General features: G+C 49.7%; 1 protein-coding gene across 1 annotated transcript in view; it reads left to right on the top strand.

Annotated features, from left to right (window-relative positions):
• The first annotated feature begins 11150 nt into the window (after window positions 1-11150).
• LOC126531930 (uncharacterized) overlaps window positions 11151-22055 on the top strand; it is an 82256-nt gene continuing 71351 nt past the window's right edge. The window contains exon 1 of the mRNA XM_055070683.2: window positions 11151-11337. Coding sequence (XP_054926658.2) covers window positions 11181-11337 — 157 coding nt within the window. The 5' untranslated portion in view covers window positions 11151-11180. The remainder of the gene's footprint in view (window positions 11338-22055) is intronic.

Below are 22055 nucleotides of genomic sequence, written 5' to 3' on the forward strand. Positions count from 1 at the left end.
CCGATAAGAGATCTTGTCGATCGGGCACCTTACCAGAATACGTGCTGTCTTTAGGGAACCTTGACAGCTCGTTCGTGCGAGTGGATGCCATACGGGCGCTGACGAACGGAGATGAAAACCTCAGTCTTGTGCAGCACTTTCTACTGAATGTATGGCCTAATCGCTTGTCACCTTGTCACAGTCACCTTCAACCTTATTTTTGCAGAAGGCTGGAGCTGTCAAGCGTAGAACGCCTGCTCTACTGTGGTCATCGCATCATCGTACCCCGCCAAGTGCGAGTCTTCATGCCGGTTGAGCTATATCGGTCACACCAGGGTGCATATGCGATGAAGACTGGCCTGGACGCTGTTCTAGTGGCCTGGGTTGGATGTTGAGATCGAAAGCCTTGCACGTTCGTGCATCTCATGTGTACAAGCTCAGCCAATGCCTCATCGACAGGTTCCTATCTGTTGGCCAGGAACGGGGACCAAATGGTCAAGGCTTCACATTGATTATGCCGGATCAATAGAGGGACGCATGCTGTTGATAGTAGTCGACTGGTATACTAAATGGATCGAGGCACTTCCCGTCAGGTCGGCGACCACAGGAGTCACAATCGCGCGACTTGGCGAACTGTTTGCTCGTTTTGGCTTGCCGCAAACAGTTGTATCAGATAACGGGCCGCAGTTTGCAAGTCAGCAGTTTTCCCAGCTCATGACTCTCAACAACATAACTCATCTACGTAGTGCGCCGTACAATTTAATGGTCTGGCAGAGCGCGCGGTCCGCACAATAAAGGATGGCCTTCATAAGCGCTCGATCGTGAACTATCTCAAAACAAAACTAGCGCGAGTGCTGCTAGGCGATCGACGTACCCCGATACCGTGCGGCAAGTCTCCTTCGGAGATGCTGCTGAACTACCAAATTCGTTCGCGCTTGGATACTTGCGTCCCTTCTCTACCTCGAAGTTACTCGCAGCCTCCCAGATTCCAGTCCGGCGACCAGGTGCTGGTGCGTAACTTTGGCCAAGGGAGGCGTTGGCGTCCAGGCATCGTCAAGAGCACAGAGGGTTCACGGCTGGTAACGGTCAACACTGCAGATGGCATAGCCAGGCGTCACTTCAGCCAAATTTTCTGTCGCGTGCCTGTGTCACCCGTGACCCCAAAAGTGGAGGCTCCCGACTCGCTTCAACCCAGCTCGGACAACAAGAATCGGCCGACGTCAACGCCAGAAGGCCGGTGCAGCCTAGCCACTCCAGAACCAGCGGGCGCCGTGCCTGTTCCTTCGACAACACCACCAACATCCCTACCAGCGGAACAGGCTCTCTGTCCCCCAAGTCCGCCGGTGTTATGGAGGTCTACCCGACAACGAAACCCGTGCAAAGACTGCAGTCTTAAAAGAAAGGGACAAGTGATCTGAAGTGCTGTGCTAACACGTGTCAAAGATGATTCGTTCTTTTGTGTTACGTCATAGGCAAGCAGCCTATATATTGACGCAACTATATTTGGCAGAACCATAATGCAGCGGGTATGCGCCAGTGGGGACGACGCTGAAGTAGGGCGGGTTTTTAGATGAAGCGGGGAAAACGAAGACGACGTTGTCGTTGTTTCCTTGGACGACTGATAAAGTGCGTTTCTTGGCGGTGCTGCTACGCATACTCGTCGATCCCGCGTCGTTACACTGGTGGAGGTGCTGGGTATTCTTCATGCTTAGCACCCCTTCGCGGAGCCGACGATCGAGCTCGGAATCACCACCGCGCATCGAAACACCGGTCCACCGGTTCAGTCGTCACCTGCTAGGCTTAGCGCCTGAGTCCAGTCCCCTGCAAGAAACTTCGAGAAATCGTTTGCCTCCTACAAATAACATGGCCACCACACCTTCAAGTAACACTACAGAATCCTATGGTCCCGGAGAGCTTTCATGGTGATGCCTTTGAAGACGTCCATGATTGGCTAGACCAGCTCGAGCGCGTCGCCCAGTACAACCATAAGACCAGCTCGGCGGACAAACTCTCGAGTGTCTATTTCTATTTGAAGGACAATGCTCGTACGTGGTACGTAAACCGGGAGAGGAGCTTTGCCACGTGGGATGACTTCCGCGCACAGCTGCTGGATACCTTTTCAAGCATCGACAGGAGGGAAAACTCGCAGCCTCTCCTTGAAATCCGTGTTCAAAAGCCCAATGAGAGTGTTACTACGTTCTCGGAAGACATGGCCCGTCTTTTCCGTAGGGCAGACTCAGACATGCCAGAGGAAAGAAAGCTGCGATATCTCTTGCGAGGAGTGAAGGAGCAACTGTTTGCCGGCCTTGTGAGAAATCCACCGACAACATTGGCACAGTTCACAAAAGAGGCTACAGCCATTGAACGGGCCCTGCATCAACGATACCGCCTGCATGACATGAGCAACTCGGCGGCGAACACTGCCGTACTGGCTGCGAGTAACGACATGTCTCTGCGTGAAGTTGTCCGAGAGGTGGTGCGAGAAGAGCTTCGGCAGCTCGGCTTTGTGGTTGCGCCTATGGAACCGACGCCAGCGTTATCTTTTGTTGCTGACGTAGTCCAGGAGGAAGTCCGGCAAGCTTTTTCAGCGCCAGCCTGTGGGAACGTTCCGCGGCGCCTCACTTATGCGGAGGCTGTTCGCCGTCCACTCAACGCGACTTCGACGCCGTTGACACCCATAACTACAACACCACCTACGCCACAAACAGAGCCGACATCGTCACCCTCGTCGACTCTACCGACCCCGCCGATAATGCCAGCACAAATAACGCCGTATTTTCGACATGCGCACGTCACTCCTTGGCTCCATGGAGAGATACCGCCGAACTATCAGCGTTGGAAAACCGATTTGTGGAGCACCGTTGACCGTCGACCAGTGTGCTACCATTGTGGTGAAGCTATACACGTCTATAGAGTTTGCCACAAATGGAACAACTATCGAGCCGCTCAGCACCCAAGCTTTCCTGCCAACTATGCTTATTCTCCGTACGACGGTCGACGCGCTTACAACGACGCTCGTGTGAACAGTCAGCCACAAAATACGACGACGACCCGACCACGTTCTCCTTCTCCATCCCCGGCGCGCTACAATTCGCCGACTCGTCGCAGTTTTGCCGACGTCACTAGGGGCAGATCGCCTAGCCCTCGACGGGGAAACTAGCCGCAGTGACCTCCGGGGGTGAGGTTGCCAATACTCGAACTGCTCCACATTCCCCGTTATCGACGAACGACGACGTGAAGACTACATTAACGAAAAAGACGCCCAGCACAACGACGAATACGACGGATAGAAGTACGAAAGACGTAACTGACATCGTCAGCGCCGAGCTCATCGTTTGCATTGACGGTCACGAAATAGCCGCTTTGGTTAATACTGGCTCCCATTTTTGAATCCTAAGCTTACAGGTCACTGACAAACTAAGGAAGGTGAAGAGACAATGGCACGGGCCCAACATAAGAACCGCCGGAGGTCAGTTGATGACACCTGTCGGGAAATGCACGGCCCGACTCTTAATCGCCGGTTCAACCTTCGTCGTCACCCTCGTCATCCTTACTGAGTGTTGTAAAGAACTTATATTGGGCATGGATTTCCTACGGGAGTATGGCGCCGTGATTAACATCTGTGACAGAAGCGTCACATTTGCCACGAGTTCGGATAATGTCACCCGTGAGAAGCCGCAAAAACCTCGCTTGCGTATTGCCGCGGACGACGTCATACTTTTGCCGCGGAGTTGCTCCATCGTACAGGTGCGCTGTGACAGCCTGCAAAATGGGACTGGAGTAGCTCAACACTGAATTGCGGTGTCTCCATTGCCAGAGCACTTATCAATGTAATCGACGGAAGCGCCGAACTCTTGCTGACCAATTTTAGTAAGGAGCGCCGACACATCGTTAGAGGCACTGCTGTCGCCTATTTCGACGAAGTGACAGAAACACAAGACTGCCACTTAGCGCAGGAGTCCGCCTCTACAATGCACACAGCTGCGCCTATTGTAGAGGTTAATCCGACGTTAACGGCCGTTGAGCGGAACCGTCTTCTTGAGCTCATCAATCAGTACCAGGGCTGTTTCTCCTCTGCCTCAAGAGTTGGTCAAACGCCACTTACCAAACACCGCATCATTACTGATGTCAACGCCAGACCCATCCGACAAAACCCTTACCGTGTGGCCCCAAAGGAACGCGAAGCAATACAAAAACAAGTGAAGACGATGCTGCAAGATGGCGTTATTCGACCATATAATCGTCCTTGGGCATCACCTGTAGTTTTAGTGAAGAAGAAGGACGGTAGCCTGCGCTTCTGCGTCGACTATCGGAAGCTCAATCAGATTACAAAGAAAGACGTTTATCCAATGCCACGTATTGATGATTCCTTGGATAGGTTGCGAAACGCGTGCTACTTTTCCTCAATGGACTTGAAAAGCGGTTATTGGCAGATCGAAGTGGATGAGAGAGACCGTGAGAAAACAGCCTTTGTGACGCCTGATGGACTTTATGAATTTCAGGTACTTCCTTTCGGTTTGTGTTCGGCGCCAGCAACATTTCAGCGTCTAATGGACACTGTGCTCTCCGGACTCAAATGGCAAACATGCCTGGTGTACTTGGATGACGTGATTGTTTTTTCCGCAACGTTCGACGAACACTTACGAAGGCTGAAAACTGTTTTTGAAGCGATACGCTCTGCCGGTCTCACTTTGAAGCCTGAGAAGTGCCATTTTGGTTTTCATGAGATCCAGTTCCTCGGTCACGTGTTCAGTAGCCAAGAAGTCCGACCTGATCCGGATAAAATTGCCGCCGTCGCTAATTTCCCGATTCCATCAGACAAAAAAGCCGTGCGACGTTTTCTGGGACTCCTTGCGTATTACCGGCGATTTATTGCGAATTTCTCGCGTATCGCATGGCCGTTAACACAGCTCATCCGAGAAGATATGCCTTTTACTTGGGGCGAAGACCAGCAGCGGGCATTCCACGAGCTCCAGCAACGCATGCAATCGCCTCCCGTATTAGCACACTTCGATGAGGAAGCCCCGACGATATTCATACAGACGCGAGTAATGTCGGTCTAGGGGCGGTGCTGGTACAATGGCAGGGTGACAACGAAAAAGTGATTGGTTACGCCAGTAGAACACTATCCCGAGGCGAAGCTAACAACTCCACCACTGAAAAAGAATGCCTCGCAATGGTATGGGCAGTTCTGAAATTTCGTCCGTATTTGTATGGTCGGTCTTTCACCGTCGTTAGTGATCACCATTCCCTCTGCCGGCTCATTAATTTGAAAGATCCTTCCGGCCGGGTCGCACGCTGGAGTCTTCAACTCCAAGAGTTCGACTTTGTCGTTACATACAAGTCGGGAAAACGGCACGCAGACGCCGACTGCCTTTCTCAGTCTCCTGTTGAGCCGGCAGCACAAGACGATGACGACACGGTTTTTCTGGGACTCGTGGATACTGCCGATCTTTCACGCCAGCAACGGGATGACATTCAATTGGTGCCGCTTATTGATTACCTGGAAGGACGAACCAACAGCGTGCCGAGGCTCTTTGCAAGACGGGTGGCATCATACTGCATCATACTAACGGCAGCAACTACTTACTTGTTGTTCCATCACCACTTCGACGTGAAATCTTACACGCCTGCCACAAGAAGCCGACTGCTGGGCACTTGGGCTACACTCGCACATTGGCACGGATTCGGCAGAATTACTACTGGCCGAGACTTACTGCGGTCGTTAAACGTTACGTTCAGACATGTCTGGATTGCCAACGTCGTAAATCGCCATCCGTCAAACCAGCCGGCTTACTGCACCCTATTGACGTACCGGCCACACCATTTGCACAAGTAGGGATGGACTTTCTGGACCCCTTCCCAACGTCTACTACTGGTAATAGGTGGATAATCGTTGACACGGATTATCTCACTAGATATGCCGAGACAAGTGCTCTGCAACGGGCAACAGCAGATGAAGCGGCCCGATTTTTTCTGGAATCAATCGTTTTACGGCATGGCGCTCCCGCAGTAGTCGTCACGGACAGAGGTACTGCGTTCATGACCCAGTTTTTAGATATCGTTCTCAAACGAACGGACTGACAGAACGACTCAATAGGACATTGGCTGATATGATAAGCATGTACGTAGATGTAGGGCATAGGAACTGGGACGAGGTTTTACCTTATGTCACCTTCGAGTACAATACGGCTCGTCAAGAGACCGCTCGCAAGACGCCCTTCAGTCTCGTATACGGCCGTGAGGTTACAACAACATTTCACGCAATGCTCCCTCATGAATTTGACGACAACGAGACGGGTGCTGAAGAGATAACACAACGAGCAGAGGCAGCTAGGCAGCTTGCGCGTCTGCGAATCCACGAACAACAGGACTGTGACGCCAGACGCTACAATCTTCGGCACAAAGCCGTGACATACAACATCGGCGACAAAGTGTGGGTCTGGACACCTATTCGACAGCGTGGGCTATCTGAAAAGCTCCTACGGAAATACTTCTGGCCCTACATAGTTCTCTGACGCATCAGTGACATCAACTACGAAGTCGCTCCAGACAGCTCGCACTGTTCAAAGCGCCGACGGCATTTACCCGAGGTCGTTCACATGCTTCGTATGAAGCCATACTATGAGGACTGAAAAGACTGCGCAGTTCTTTACCGCTGCTTTCCAAGCCTCTATCATCGGGACGATGATCTTTTCTAAAGGGGGAGCAAATGACACAACTATATTTGGCAGAACCATAATGCAGCGGGTATGCGCCAGTGGGGACGATGCTGAAGTAGCGCGGGTTTTTACATGAAGCGAGGAAAACGAAGACGACGTTGTTGTTGTTCCCTTGGACGATTGATAAAGTGCGTTTCTTGGCGGTGCTGCTACGCATACTCGTCGATCCCGCGTCGTTACAATATATATATAGTTTGCCCCCACTGAAATAGACGTTGTTGTGCGTTGCTCTTGGGTCGTCTCAGTCACTCTGTCACCCGCTACAACACAAGTATGCAGCACAAGGGAAAGGCACAAGTGTGCCCTCCCCCTACCGTCAGTATTGAAAAGGAAAAGTAGGTGATTTAGTAAGACAGATAAATGCAAACTTGAATGAACAGTTGGCGATATTCTAACTACTGAAAAGAAAAATTCCTTGGGAAATGGCCTTGAAGAACGCGCTTTGACATTCAAAAGCCACACTCAAGTGGCCGAAACTGCCTGTACGATGCATGGGCTCCTTGACCATGATGAACCAACGGTTGCCTTCACATTAGTAGCTTTCACATTGTGATAGTGCTTCACAGCACAGTGGTCACCACACCCTGGACACTGTGATCACAAATTTGAAGTTTACTTATTATTTACAAAACGTATCGAATGTACATATAATTGAATACTACAAAACCTGTCTGATCCCGCAGCGTTTAAACGTTGCGGGTTCTGCTGTGTTACTAAATACATTAGATTGGTAGACGCTTGGCAAGCGTCTCAGAGTACGAATTTACCAAAATAAAGTGGAATACATTTTCTGCTCAGTTTTAGAACAGACGGGACGAATAAGACATATGGACTGCGTAAGAGCGTAAATATCCGAGTGGCTTAGCTCGTTCACATGTGACTGAACAAATTTCTTCCGTGTTTCATGCCTTTCGTACCAATCAACACTTCATGGCGACTTTAAGCTAGATCAAGGGCGAAAATATGGTATCTAATCAGTACAAAACTAGGGTAATTGTCATTGCCATGTTCCCAACGTGTGCTCCAGCACGTTCCACAGAATGTAGTTCTGCTACCACCAATGTCGACGAACACAAAAAAAGATGAGGAAAGATACGCAGAATAAATGCATTTTCATGCTAGGAAATTGACGTTGCCAGTGTTTTTTTTAATCGGGTTGTATTTATAGCCTTCCAATATGAAGACAATGAAAAAGTTGAACTGTCATAATCCAATATGTAACTATTAGAGGTAGACGATCGAATATCCACTTTTTCAATATGAATCGAATACTAATAGAAAGTTTTGAATATCAAATAGACAAACGCAGACACACATATTTACAGCAGGAATATTTGTTTCCGCATAATCAGAGACATGCTTGCACTGAATAGACAGTGAATTCTCAAGCACAATTACGATCGTTTTAAACACAAGATAACAGTCATGAAAATAATTACACGAATAGCCACTTGAGACCTTTAAACTTGGTGGCAAACGAGCTTTCGAAGAATGACACGCATTTGAAACTGACCAACATTAAAAAAACTCAGAATGAATAGTTGTTGAAAAAATATCAGAATTAATGGAAAGGAAATTAAAACGCTTACGAGGTATGTGTGTGCCCTAGAAAGTATGCAGAGCATTTTACAAGACAACATATCACTGGTTGTAACGTAAGCGATAAAACTCCTACAGGACTAGGCTGCAGGAAAAAATAATTGGTTGCCCATAAGTACAATATATCCAGTTATCTAGTATTGAAGGAAAAGAAAGGCAACCGAGGGGCCCGGGTTTGTAAGAACTTTCGCACGTATTTGTTAGGCAGAGCCATATGAAAACAACAGGCAATGAGGAAACGAGAAGCATAGGATATATTATTTGTAGTTCATGATTGATGTGCAAAAATGAGAAGCTAGTGCGAAATCGAGGAAGACTCAACTTGGTCGGGAGGGGGGGGAAGCTGATGGTGAGAGCCGCATCCACCACCTCTGCATTACGCGCGCGTCACACTACAACTTGTGCTACGGTGACGACGGACTTCCCACGCCCATCTGGTCTTGGGTATTTATGTATGCACACGAGATCTGACCCAAGGAGTGTTAAACACGCAAAACTTCCGCGACAAAACGAACAAATGAAATTATGAAGTTTTTGGTGCCAAAACCACCCTTAGATTATGAGGCACGCCGAATTCTTCCTACCCGGAAGGAACCGGGTGGGAGCGATGTTAGGTAGATGTCGCTTACCTAACCTCCGTTCACCTTGTAAAGAACCCTCCGTGTCGGGCTTCGGGTTGAAGCATACGAGAAACGGTGACTTGCCCTCCCGGTCGAAAAATAGTTTGTACGTCATTGGGTGGCGTTCCAGTAAACGTGCTGCCCACGATGATCATGAGGCGGAAAAAAATGCGAACCGTCCATGTAGCCCCGGTGCTGCAAACTTCTGACGTTTCGCTGGAGCACCGGTCAGGTTCTAGAGGGAGTTTCATCATCATCATCAGCAGCCTGGTTATGCCCACTGCCGGGCAAAGGCCTCTCCTATACTTCTCCAACTACCCCGGTCATGTACTAATTGTGGCCATGTTGTCCCTGCAAACTTCTTAATCTCATCCGCCCACAGCTGTGTCTTACCAGTACTCACGTACGGGGCAGAAACCTGGAGGCTTACAAAAAGGGTTCTACTTAAGTTGAGGAAGACGCAACGAGCTATGGAAAGAAGAATCATTGGTATAACGTTAAGGGATAAGAAAAGACCAGATTGGGTGAGGGAACAAACGCGAGTTAATGATATCTTAGTTGAAATCAAGAAAAAGAAATGGGCATGGGCAGGACACGTAATGAGGAGGGAAGATAACCGATGGTCATTAAGAGTTACGGAATGGATTCTAAGGGAAGGAAAGCGTAACAGAGGGCGGCAGAAAGTTAGAGGGAGTTTGTGGGGAATCAATTTTGTGTAGCCTGTCTTGTGTGTGACCGCTTGTGGTTGTCGGGTCACCTCACAATTACTGCAGTTCGGGAGGTCGACCAACGCACGATCGCCTTCGCTACCGCTACGTTGAGGCAGTGTGTGCCCTCTAAGCGTGGGGAGGAGAGTGTCTGTGCTACGTGCCGGAATTCCTTAGCAAAAGGTGTCGTGCCGCGTTTGGCAACAATGCACGCGTACGGATACCCCCCCCATTGCCCCAACATCCTCCGAGGTTCAAGATCGTGGAGGAGCTGCGCTTCGCCTTCCATTTATGTGCGTACGACGTCTGAGGCACTGCAATGGACAGTTCGCCGTTAAGGGCCGCACATACACAGCTTCGCTGGTCATCCACCTTCACAGAGTGGAATGGCACTGCATATTTTTATGCGTGCGTGTCGGCCTACCTGGGCATAGCCTGAAACAATCTTGAAGGGGTAGGAATGTATGTAGAGAAAGCGATATTGTTGCATTTCTTTTTTTTTTTCTCCGTTGATAAAGCGCACGTTATTTCACCGTATGTCACGTGGACAGCAAGTGCGCAGTGGCATTATTGAGTGGTTAGGAATGAGTTTGGGAGTTTAACGGTTCAGGCTGTTGTAGTGGTTTGCAATCTTTCTCTGCATAGTCATGATCGAAACAGGCTCATCGTGCTGGATTCGGCTGCAGCAGTGCCAAAGTCATTAAGTTATGCGCACGAGGGTAATGAAAGAAATGACGTTGAATGGGGTAATGGCGCTCCATAATTGATTCCGCCAATCGATTACAAAATACGCTCGGGATCGTGCTTGGTAAAGGTAACCCGCCGCCATGGGATCTTGTTAAGGGAGAAAGTAATTCCCGGTGGGTGTGGCTTCTCGACTTGTGGCGCTAGGGAGGACCAGGGACTGATAATTGATTTCACTGGCGTGTGGTAACTGGCGGCTGCCGGCAGCAGGTAACTTAAAGTGCTTGCGTGGTTGGACGAAATATTGTGTCACTCCCGTTGGGACAGGAACGAAGCAAGCGCGGTTAGAGGTTGTGAGCAAACATTTTCTCTGCTTGTGGATATCTAACCCCTCTGAAGGGTGCGGAAAGTGACACAAAAGTGTTAGACCGAGCCTTTTCAAAAACCGGTGCTCGGAAAGAGAAGCGTCTAGGCGCAGCCCCTCCAGGCGCTGTTAGTGAAATAAACTATTTCCTCTAACAGACGTCGGCTCTTCCATCGCGCGGCCATCGTGCACTTGAGACATCGAGGGGCACTGTATCGGACGACCACCTCTCAACACCACATCTTTAAGTCCAGTATCTCATGCCAACTTTGTTCATTTCCACTGGACGCTTGTCGTCTGATTAACGAACCCTCTCGCATTCTCGATGATTAAAGTTTACATATCCCTTGTTTACAGTATACTAAGAATTTTATGCTGGTCTCGGCTTCATGAAATGAGAGCCGGTTCCCTTCAAGTTTATGTATGGTAGACGTTTATTAGAATTGTTCTTTTTTCGCAGGTGGAGGGTGCTGTACAAACCACGAGGGGCGACTTATTGGCGTTGATGGAGAGTTATGCCGCTGGCTTCCAGCGGCACGGTGTTGGTCCGGGGGACCGTGTGTGCACTCACTTGAAGAACAGCGTGGAAAATCTCGCTGCCATGTACGGTTGTATCTTCGCCGGGGCTACATTGGTATTTGCGAAGACTTCTCTCACAGAAAGTAAGTAGATCATTTCGCATTAAAAATCTACCGCTAAAAGAATAAAATTTAAAGTTATATTATCTCTTCTTCAAATATCAAAAGGTAAAATAACGATCTGTTGCCTGCAGATTATTGTTTTGTTACCGCAAGCTTGTGGGATCACGATATTCTGTTTATTTGTGAAACTGGTGAAAGCTTTTCTCAGCAAAAACGTGCAAGTCATTCGGGGCTGCAAAGATCTACCACTACAGCTAACTTGTAATATTGATTGCAAAATCAATTTTCAGGTGCCCTGTGCATTCCCTTGCGGTTACTACAGGAATGTGCTGTAGACTCTGTGTTCAAGCTTAAACCATGCACAATCTGCTGACGGGCCCGCCGCGGCGGCTTAGCGGCAATGGGGCTGCGCTGCTAAGCACGAGATCGCGGAATCAAATCCCGGCCGTGGCGGCCGCATTTCGGTCGAGGCGAAATGCGAGAACACCGGTGTCACGTGACTGGGAGCACGTTAAGATCCCCTGGTAGTCAAAATTATTCCGGAGTCGCTTACTATGGCTAAAGTTCCTAGATCGGCTTTTGCCAAGTAGCGACAAGTCCCTACTCTCCTGCCCCGGTTTCCCTTCCGGCTCGCGTCGGCCGCCATGTTCTTTCGAATGCGGTCCGGCGGCGAGATTGTAGGCGCAGTATATACATGAACAGTACTCATTTGCAGTCGTGGCTTTGCTGTGAGAGGCGCTAAAGAAACGTGGCAAGTGAGTTAGGCGTTGACAAGCAGAGAAACGTGCCAGTAGCACGTTCCAGCTGTTATTTACGTGTTTTTGGTCGCAGGCGGTGCGAGAGTGAAACTGCGTAGTCATAGGGCGGCTGCCTAGTTTGCGAGAGAACAGTGCACGCGCGCATTTTTGTATATGCAAAGCGTTACTGCAGATGTTTCGATCAGTCGCCCCTACGGGGTACAATTCAGAACTGTGCCTGCAGCTTTGCATGAGAAGTGTGTTATTGCAGAAACTTGCAACGGTCACTCGCCCATGGCACAATTCAGAACTCATCATCATCACTTATTGTCCCTTAAGGACGCCTTTCAGTGTATTACATAAGGGGGGTGGGGGCAACAGCATCAAGAAACACTATGCTCATTATTATGCAATGCTTGACTCATTTGTACAAAGGTAAACAAAACTTAGTATACATGCTAGTAGACGATGGGCAAGAAAAAATGTGCCTGAAACAACTGTGGCTGAAAACTGAAGTGCAAGCAGTGCAGTCTTATTTTCGTACTTATTAAACAGCGTGCACAACTCTTCCCTGTCCTTGCTCACCATGCTCAGTCCCTCGCCTTGCCTTCTTTTCCCTATCCCTCTTAATTTTGCCGGCCGCAGCTTGTGTACGAAAAACCTTATATATCAACTTCCGCGGCCGGCAGCGTCTTTTGCTTTCGTTTTGTACTGTAATAAAACCACTACCGAATCTCTTATATGTTGCTGTTTATATATGCAACAATAGCTGTTTAAACATTCAAGAATAGCTTAAGGAAGGGATTTTGAGTAGGATATAGCACTGCGCGGTTACGTGTCACTGGCGCTCAGTAACCAACCACAATCGCAAAACCAAATTTGCCGTTCGTTATCAAATCTGGTTAGCGCTAATCAGACTGATGCTGGGCTTTTTGAAACATGCATTGCGCACGCAGTTGTGCTATCTGCGCCTTTATTATGCATAAATCATTATCTCGAGGCTAACAATGAAACATTGCAGCAGCAGACAACAAGAAGCATCCGAAAGGTGCACTGACTTCCAGCAAACAGCGACAAACCTACAGATGTCACCTTCGCTGAAGATATGTAGCCGACACAACTGCACACGCAAGATACAAGCGCGTTGACGCCGTCGAGCTCATGAATGAATTATGGGGTTTAACGTGCCAAAACCACTTTCTGATTATGAGGCACGCCGCAGTGGAGGACTCCGGAAATTTCGACTACCTGGGGCTCTTTAACGTGCACCTAAATCTAAGGACATGGGTTTTTTCGCATTTCGCCCCCATCGAAATGCGGCCGCCGCGGCCGGGATTCGAACCCGCGACCTCGTGGACGCCGTCGAACTCAGCAGCTGGACTGGCCTAGGAAGAAAGTGGCGGTCTGAAGCACCTACCAGCCTGAATTGGCCGCTGTCCAAAGAAGTGCTTCAGTGGCGCCATAACCGTTTTCGGTAATTAGCTTTTAAAGCTCATAAAGGGACTTTAACTACGGCATGCCTCGTACTGAAGCTGTCGTTTTAGCACGTTAAACCCCAGAACTCAATGGGTTGACTTTTTTGCAAGGAAGTCCTTACGGAAGACCGGTTCGTAGAGTGAATAGCTAGATAGTCGCCATGTTCGAAATATTGTTTCCTAGTAGTTACGGTCATGGACACAGTAGCGAACTGTCAATGACAAAACGAGCTTTTTATAGGGTGAACCGGACCTCACAAAAACAGGCTACAGGCAAAGTACAATGATAGCGCGAAGCAGAGTCGGCGATTGTAGAAAATTTTATCTGCGGCACAAGCACGTTGGCTTTTGTACGCGAGTCGTCGAAAGTTCCAGAGTAATCGCTGGTGCCCGCGTGTCTTCCAGAAAGTACTACGCAATTCCTGTCTCACCTACAATGAGATTACACGTAGTTCGGTAACAAGAGACAACCGACAGAACCATCGATAACATTCGAGAAAAATCGCTTCTAATTATCTTATTTTTGTTTTGTTGACGTCATCACGCGTCACCACGGGAAGTTTGAAAAGTTTAAGGTCATACGCCACGTGGTAGCCCTCACACGAACTAAACCCTCGTGTCCAGAAAACCTGGTAAGTGGGTTTTAGGCAGGTGTCATAGCCTGGAGGACGCGGCAACCTTTGTTAGCCGGCCGGCTTGTTTGGCGCCAAAGCGGGCGCCTTTTTGCCTTGCATTGCGCGTCTCGTTCTGGACGCAGGTTTTGTCCGCGTTCCACTTTCTGTGAAGGGTAACCCAGCAGTTGGACTCGGCGTCCACTTTGGAGATTTGCTCGTCCTCTACTATTGCCTCGTAAAACATGGCCGAATGTTCTAGAACCTTCTTTGGGTTCGGCCAAAGGGGCGGCCGCGCCTTCCCAGCTTCCCGTACTACGGCGGAACCGATGTCGTGCTAAGCCAAAATAGGCTTAACCTTCGGTGTCGGAGAAAGGACCAACAAAAAAAGGTTTCAGTGGGTCTACCATTATAAATGCGGTATCGAACTGCTCCTTGTAACTTCCTGGAGTCGTTCCAGTAGAAATTGGAAGGAAAAAGTACATTGGACCAAGTAGGACAACTTTGGTTGGCGGAGCTGATCCAGACACATCCGCACGCCAATCCGCTACCCAGTGGGACCTCGGCGTTGAGAAGGGTCTTCTGAAAGAACGGCAGTATAGATTTCAATGCGATTAGCATCCATTGCGTAATTTGGCGTCTCGAGCCTATCTATTTATACTGAGGTTAGCATTATTTGCCTACTTCAGCTATTTCGAACCTATATATTTCTCTAGCCTCCTACACCGAACCAATGGGCCAAGTTGTGTACCAACTTGTGGCATTAGGTGTGTTGTGGTGCTACGGTCGCACACATTTCATCATCGTCATTCCTGCTTCGGCATCTCTTTCACGTCGTACCTTAATCATCAAGCCTTCTAACCCGACAGAGTGACCCAGGTTTCCTGATATATTGCGGCAATATGTATGCGTGTACTCCTGATGCCATCGTGGTCGTTCCATCGTAGTCATATTCCAGCTTTGTCATCCGACTCTATTCTTGTCATCGTTGTCATAGAGTTGTATTTTGTTCCTGCACCACCGTCACGATCACGTGGTCGTTACTTCATAGTCCTCATTCAAGATTCGTGATTTGGTTGTTGTCATGTTGTTATGCCGCCTTCTACTCCCACCTAGTGGTGCTTGTCTAACAGCTTGCGCCACTACGCATGTTCTCGTTGTGGTGATAGCCTCGATGTTGTTACATCATTGTTTTTTAAGCCTTTTCAGCTGACTATCGTCGCGCCGTCATTTTCACGCCATCTTCGTCATCCAGTGATCGTGCATTGGTCGTCACACCAAGGTCGCAATTTGGGAAGGTTTTTCCATTGCAGTCACTCCAGTTTTTGTCATCTGACTCTCAACAAGCCATCATCGTCAGGGCATCATCCTCACACAGTCATCGCCACACTAGTCATTATGCAGTCGCCCTCACATCGGCGGTTTGCCGCCGTCGTCGCTTCAGCAGCATCAGTCAATTGTCTTCATACTACCTTTGTCGTTTCATTGACATCAATCTTTCCATTGGTTAGCAATCATACTGTCGTCATTCAATTGTGATTATGTGGTCGTGATCATACCGTAGTCGTGAGACAGTAGCTATTATACATCGATTGTAAGGGCCACATCTTCAAGCCATTGAGTTTATATCATCGTCATCAGTCTAGCTTCGTCAAACCACTCTAGCCCCGCCGTCATTTTCACGCCATGGTCGTCACAAGAGCCTTATGATACAGCCATTGCCACGCCATTTTCATACTACGTTCGTCGTAATCCTGTTGTGCTAATGCTGTTGCCATTCACTCATCATGGTGTGGTCCCCATAGAGTCATCCTTATGCCTTCGTTGTTCCACCGTCGTCAGGCTGCCTTCGCGATCATTCTCCCATCGTCATTCAACAATTAGCCATCCAAATCTCGTTGTGCCATTGTCGTCATACCATTTGCACCATTCGCCATCGTTTCGCTATCGTTTACTATGGCCATCATTTCGATATTGGCTTCTCACTGCTCTCTTCGTCGATCGGTTGATGTCATTCCTTATTTGTGATTTTATCTTAAACATGCTGTCGTCTTGTAATTGTGAATATGCCGCCATTGTCATGCTAACTTCGTCATTACGTCACCGTCAGAAATTCGCTATCATGCATCCCTTTTCTTAAAATAAATTACGTGCCATTTCGATTACGCAATCGCCGTCATACCAGTTTCCTCGTCTGGTTACCATACCATCGCCGTCACGCCATCCTCGTCACACACTCGTGCACATCTCATTGCTCTAACGTCTTCGCCGTCACACTGTCGTCTTCATACCATCGCCATCACAAAAACATTCAAATCTTACTGTGATCATGCCGTTTCATCGATGTCATTCCATATTCAACATTCTACCATCATAATTGTGTCGGCGTCATGTAGTTCTAGCCAGTGACATAGTAAAATGAGGTGATATGAGAGTATTCTACTATAGGCGAAGCACCGCATGTTACAAAATTACTTATTTTATATAGCCGTTACTTCAAGAATACGGTGTGTCGCTACGTTTTTGAATTCTAATCAGGATACCGTCGACAGTCATAGCGAGATCAGTTCTGCCGTAATATCATCTATATAGCATCATACGGCCTAACTAGCGGCCCAAGTGCCCTGCCATCTACGGTGACTACAAATGTTTTCGTGGTCGTTGCATCTTCGGCATTCCAGATTCGTCACCCAAGTCTGGTCATTCCTTCATCACCGCGTTTAGGTCAACCCGTTCGCTCAAGCTATATAATAGCACATGACAATAGCAAAGCGCTTGTGGTCGTTCTGCCATCATGGCCTTTACATCATTGTCATTCCAGCTTCATTATTCATTTTCGTCATGCCATATTCGCGACACACTAACTCTTCAGACATTCGTCTTTATACCATTGTTGTGCTATCGTCCTTCTCATTCCATCATCGTAACTCCAGACCCGTCATCAGATTGTTGTCACGACATTGTCATACCATCATTACCAAATAGTCATCGTCATGCCATAGTCGTCATACCCACGTCATCATCCCACTGTATCTTCGCCGTTGTCGCGCATGCGATCGTCGTCATTGCATCGTCGTCTACAGTGGTCGTCATGCATTCATTGCCATACCTTTCTTGTGATGTCGTCGTGGTCTTTGCATCAGCGTAACTCTAAATTTGTTGCGTCACTCTCAGCATGCAGTCATCGTTACTCTGTCGTCTTTTCATCGTCATCACTATGCAGACATCTTTGTATTGTCTTCCTGGCATCATCGTCTTCGTGCTTTCGTCGTTCCACAACCATCATCATTTCTGCATTTTACCTCAATTATGACATCGCGATGCATGCGATGGCCTGCCATCGTGGTCGTTCTATTATCGTCATTATAGGTTCTTCATACCGTTGTCCTCAACGTCATCGTCACGCCTTCTTCTTCACAGAGGCGTCCTCATATACTTGTCGTCATTCTATTGCCTTCATGCCTTCAACGTTGTCACTATTTACTGATTATACTATCGGGATCATTTAGGGATTATCACCTCAATTTCGTCATGCCCTGATGGTCGTGGCCCCTTCACGGTTTCATCAACGCATCTCCTTCTTGGCGGTTTTATTATCGTCACTATCTCGTTCTCATGCAGCCGTCGTTATGCCTACATGCTCATCGTGACCTCGGCAAGCAATGTCAAGCAAAGTGGGCCAATGCTAGAGGCAGTCAATGTCGCATGCAGCCGAAACAAGGATTCCTCAGAATAAACCTGACAAATTGTCAATAAAGTTTTTCTGTCTTCAGCACCTTAGCGTGCCGTTATATTGCCTGACTGTTAATATTGTTACGCAGGAAGACGCAGCCGAAAAGCTATGTACAAGTATATTTACAAGAAAATACGCTGCGCTTGGCCAAGAGGCAACAGCCCGCGCTAGCTACTAATCGTCGTCGTCGTCTTCTTACTGCTCGGCTCTTCGTCATTGGAACTACTATCCCGTAACACTACCCCCGCCGGCAAAAGCGCCGTCCCGGAGCGACTAAAGGCTGGAGTCTGAAGCAGTGTAGTAGGTCTTGAGCCTACTGAGGTGCACGACATCACTAGAGGCCAGAGTCGATGACGAGGTTGAGCTCACAGGAGCAATTTCGTACGTCACAGGCGTCACCTGGCGCAGCACGCGGTAGGGCCCTGCGTATCGCGAAAGAAGTTTTTCTGAAAGTCCGACGTGACGAGAGGGCGACCACAGGAGCCCGAGTGCACCAGGCGAAAACTGTACATCACGGTGGCGGGCATTGTACCGACGCTGCTGCGTGGTTTGCGAGTCCGTCAGTCGAGCACGGGCACGCTGGCGTGCATGGTCGGCGAGGGCAATGGCGTCGCGCGCATACTCGGTTGTTGAGATCGCAGCAGGAGGAAGTACCGTGTCAAGGGGCAAGGTCGGTTCGCAACCGTAGAGTAGATAAAATGGAGAAAATCCAGCGGCGTCGTGCCGAGAAGAATTATAAGCAAATGTGACGTAAGTAAGGGCAACGTCCCAGTCGTGGTGGTCTTTCGAAACGTACTTGGACAGCATGTCGGTAAGAGTATGGTTTATCCGCTGTCAGGCCATTGGTTTGAGGATGGTATAAGGTAGTCAGCTTGTGTTGAATAGAGCAGGAACGCACAATGTCGGCGATAACTTTCGAGAGGAAGTTACGACCACGGTCAGTAAGCAGCTGTCGCGGGGCGCCATGCACTAAGATAATGTCACGCAAGAGAAAGTCCGCGACGTCAGTGGCGCAACTGGTAGGGAGAGCCCGCGTGATAGCGTATCGGGTGGCGTAATCAGTTGCGACGGCTACCCATTTGTTCCCAGAGGATGACGTGGGAAAGGGACCGAGGAGGTCTAATCCAACACGCAAGAACGGTTCCACAGGGACGGTGATCGGCTGGAGATGACCGGAAGGTAGCACCTGAGGTGTTTTCCGACGATGGCAGGGATCACAGGCAGCAACTTAGCGTCGGACGGAGCGAGCGAGACCAGGCCAACAGAAGCGGCGGCGGACGCGGTCGTACGTGCGGGTTAACCCAAGATGTCCTGCAGTGGGTGCGTCATGCATCTCAAAGAGCACAGTCTGTCGTAGATGTTTTGGCACGACAAGAAGAAGATCAGGGCCATCAGGGAGGGAGTTCCTTCGGTACAGAATGCCGCCGTGTAGGACATACCGGCGAACGGATGCGTCGGTAGGTGTATAGCGCAGACGCTCGATGAGTACTCGTAGCGATAGGTCTCGGTACTGCTCATCGGCGATGTTAGCGAAGGCAGACACAGAGAAAATGCCGTTGGCGGTACTACTGTCGGCGTTGTCAGGCTGGTCTACCGGGTAGCGAGACAGGCAGTCAGCGTCCTTGTGTAGTCGGCCAGATTTGTAGGTGACAGAGAACGAATATTCTTAGAGGCGTAAGGCCCAGCGACCAAGTCTTCCTGTAGGGTCTTTCAATGAGTATAACGAGCAAAGCGCGTTATGGTCTGTGACAACGGAAAAGGGTCGGCCATGTAAGTATGGGCGGAATTTCGCAACCGCCCAAACTAGGGCCAGACACTCACGCTCAGTGATGGAATAGCTGCGCTCCGCGGGCGAGAGGAGCCTGCTGGCCTAAGCGATAACAGGGTCGTGGCCACGCTGGCGTTGTGCCAGTACTGCGCCAATTCCGTGACCGCTGGCATCAGTAGGGACTTCGTTAGGCGCAGAATTATCGAAATGGGCCAGAACGGGAGGCGTTGTGAGATGGTCGATTAGAACAGAGAATGCAGAGGCCTCGTTATCGCCCCACTGGAAAGGGGCGTCTTTTTTCAAAAGCTCGGTTAGTGGTCGTGCTATGGCCGCGAAATTTTAACACGAAACGGCGGAAGTACGAGCAAAGGCCGGTGAAGCTGCGCACATCCTTGACACACTTTGGAACAGGGAAGTGCGTAACAACATGAATCTTGCCTGGGTCCGGTTGCACTCCGTTCGCGTCAACGAGATGTCCATGGACGGTAATCTGGCGACGGCCGAATTGGCACTTCGATGCGTTGAGTTGCAGACCGGCTCGCCGAAAAACGTCCAGGACTGCTGAGAGGCGCTCGAGGTGCGTAGCGAATGTTCGGGAGAATACTATAACCTGGTCCAAGTAGCACAGGCACGTGGACCATTTGAAACCATGAAGAAGGGAGTCCATCATGCGTTCAAAAGTGGCAGGAGCATTACATAGACCGAACAGCATCACTTTGAATTGATAAAGACCGTCGAGTGTTACAAAGGCAGTCTTCTCGCGGTCGAGATCGTACACGGCAATCTGCCAATAGCCGGAGCGAAGGTCAATAGAGTAGAAATAGCGAGCACCGTGGAGGCAGTCAAGGGCGTCATCAATTTGAGGTAGGGGATACACGTCCTTTTTGATAACCCTGTTAAGGTGCCGATAATCCACGCAAAACCACCGTGAGCCATTCTTCTTTTTTTTTTACCAGCACAACAGGTGACGCCCATGGACTACGTGACGGTTCAATAATGTTCTTGGCAAGCATTTTGCGAACTTCAGTGTGAATAACTTGACGCTCAGCCGGTGATGCTCGATACGGGCGGCGATGAATAGGAGGGGCATCGCCTGTATTCATGCGATGTTTGACAGCTGTTGTTTGGGACAAAGGACGATCGTTAAAGTCAAAAATATCTTGGTAGGAAATGAGAACGCGGTAGAGCGCACGAGCGTGCTCGGAAGGCATGTCGGGTGCAATCATTTTTTGTAAGTTGGCGATGGTACAAGTTGCCGACTGCGACGGTAGAGAAGGATCGGCTGAATTGTCATCTACTGAAATCGATGCTACAGAGTGATCCTCGAATGAGCAAAGTTGGGCCAGAGACATCCCGCGTGCGTGGCAGCACTTGTGTCGTCATGCCAAAATATACCACTGGCAGGCAGACGCAATTCGCCGTAATAGATGAAACTGTGTGAGGTACTGTGATCCCGTGTGTACGGAGGACGTCTTACATAGGAGCCGGGATGTAGTGACCGTCGGGGACTGGTGGGGATGACACGAAGTCAACGTAAGTCAGTGCCGAAGGTGGCAAGCGAACGAAGTCGATGGAACTGAGGCGTGTAGGGTGTTGTTCAGCGGGATCCAGAACAGGCAGGGCGAGGCGTAGAGTACTGGCAGAGCAATCGATGAGAGCAGAATGTGCGGAGAGGAAGTCTAAGCCGAGGATGATGTCGTGGGGACAGTGAGCGATGACTGTGAATAGCACGATTGTTGAGCGATCGGCGAAGGAGACGCGGGCGGCACACATACCAATTACGGGGGCTGTTCCGCCATCGGCGACACGGACAACAGGTGTCGTGGCGGCCGTGATAATTTTCTTGAGCCGGTTACGAAGGTCAGCGCTCATTACAGACAAATGCGCCCCAGTGTATATGAGTGCAGGCACAGAAACACCGTCGACTTGCACGTCAAGAAGGTTCAGATGAGTGGGCAACGTCAGTAGTGGATTTGGCAGCGTAGGGAGCAATGCAGCGTCACCTCGAGGCGCTGCAGCGTCTTGTTTTCCGGCTGGGAGCGGCGTCCGAAGGGAGTCGGCGAATAGGAGCGACGGGGCTGGGGAGAGCGAGACTGTCGTCGTTGGGGCGAAGGCGAACGAGAATAGGAGCGGTTCGGTGCAGGAGAATCAGCGGTGGCGTTATCGGAGCGTGCGGCATAGGGACGAGAAGGGCCACCTGGGGGGCGAGAGTAGGCAGTATAAGTAGGCCGGGTCGGGGAACTCCAGTGACTGCGACAGTGCCGAGAAATGTGCCCGATTCGATGGCAGTGGAAACAAATGGGCTTGTCGTCAGCAGTGCGCCATTCAGATGGGTTGCGGGAACGTGGTGGGTAAGAAGATGCGGGACGGGGCGGAATCGAAGAAGCCGGGCGGGTATCAGGACGATGGGCCGAG

This window comes from Dermacentor andersoni, chromosome 4 (genome assembly GCF_023375885.2).
Source record: "Dermacentor andersoni chromosome 4, qqDerAnde1_hic_scaffold, whole genome shotgun sequence".
Classification (NCBI taxonomy): domain Eukaryota; kingdom Metazoa; phylum Arthropoda; class Arachnida; order Ixodida; family Ixodidae; genus Dermacentor; species Dermacentor andersoni.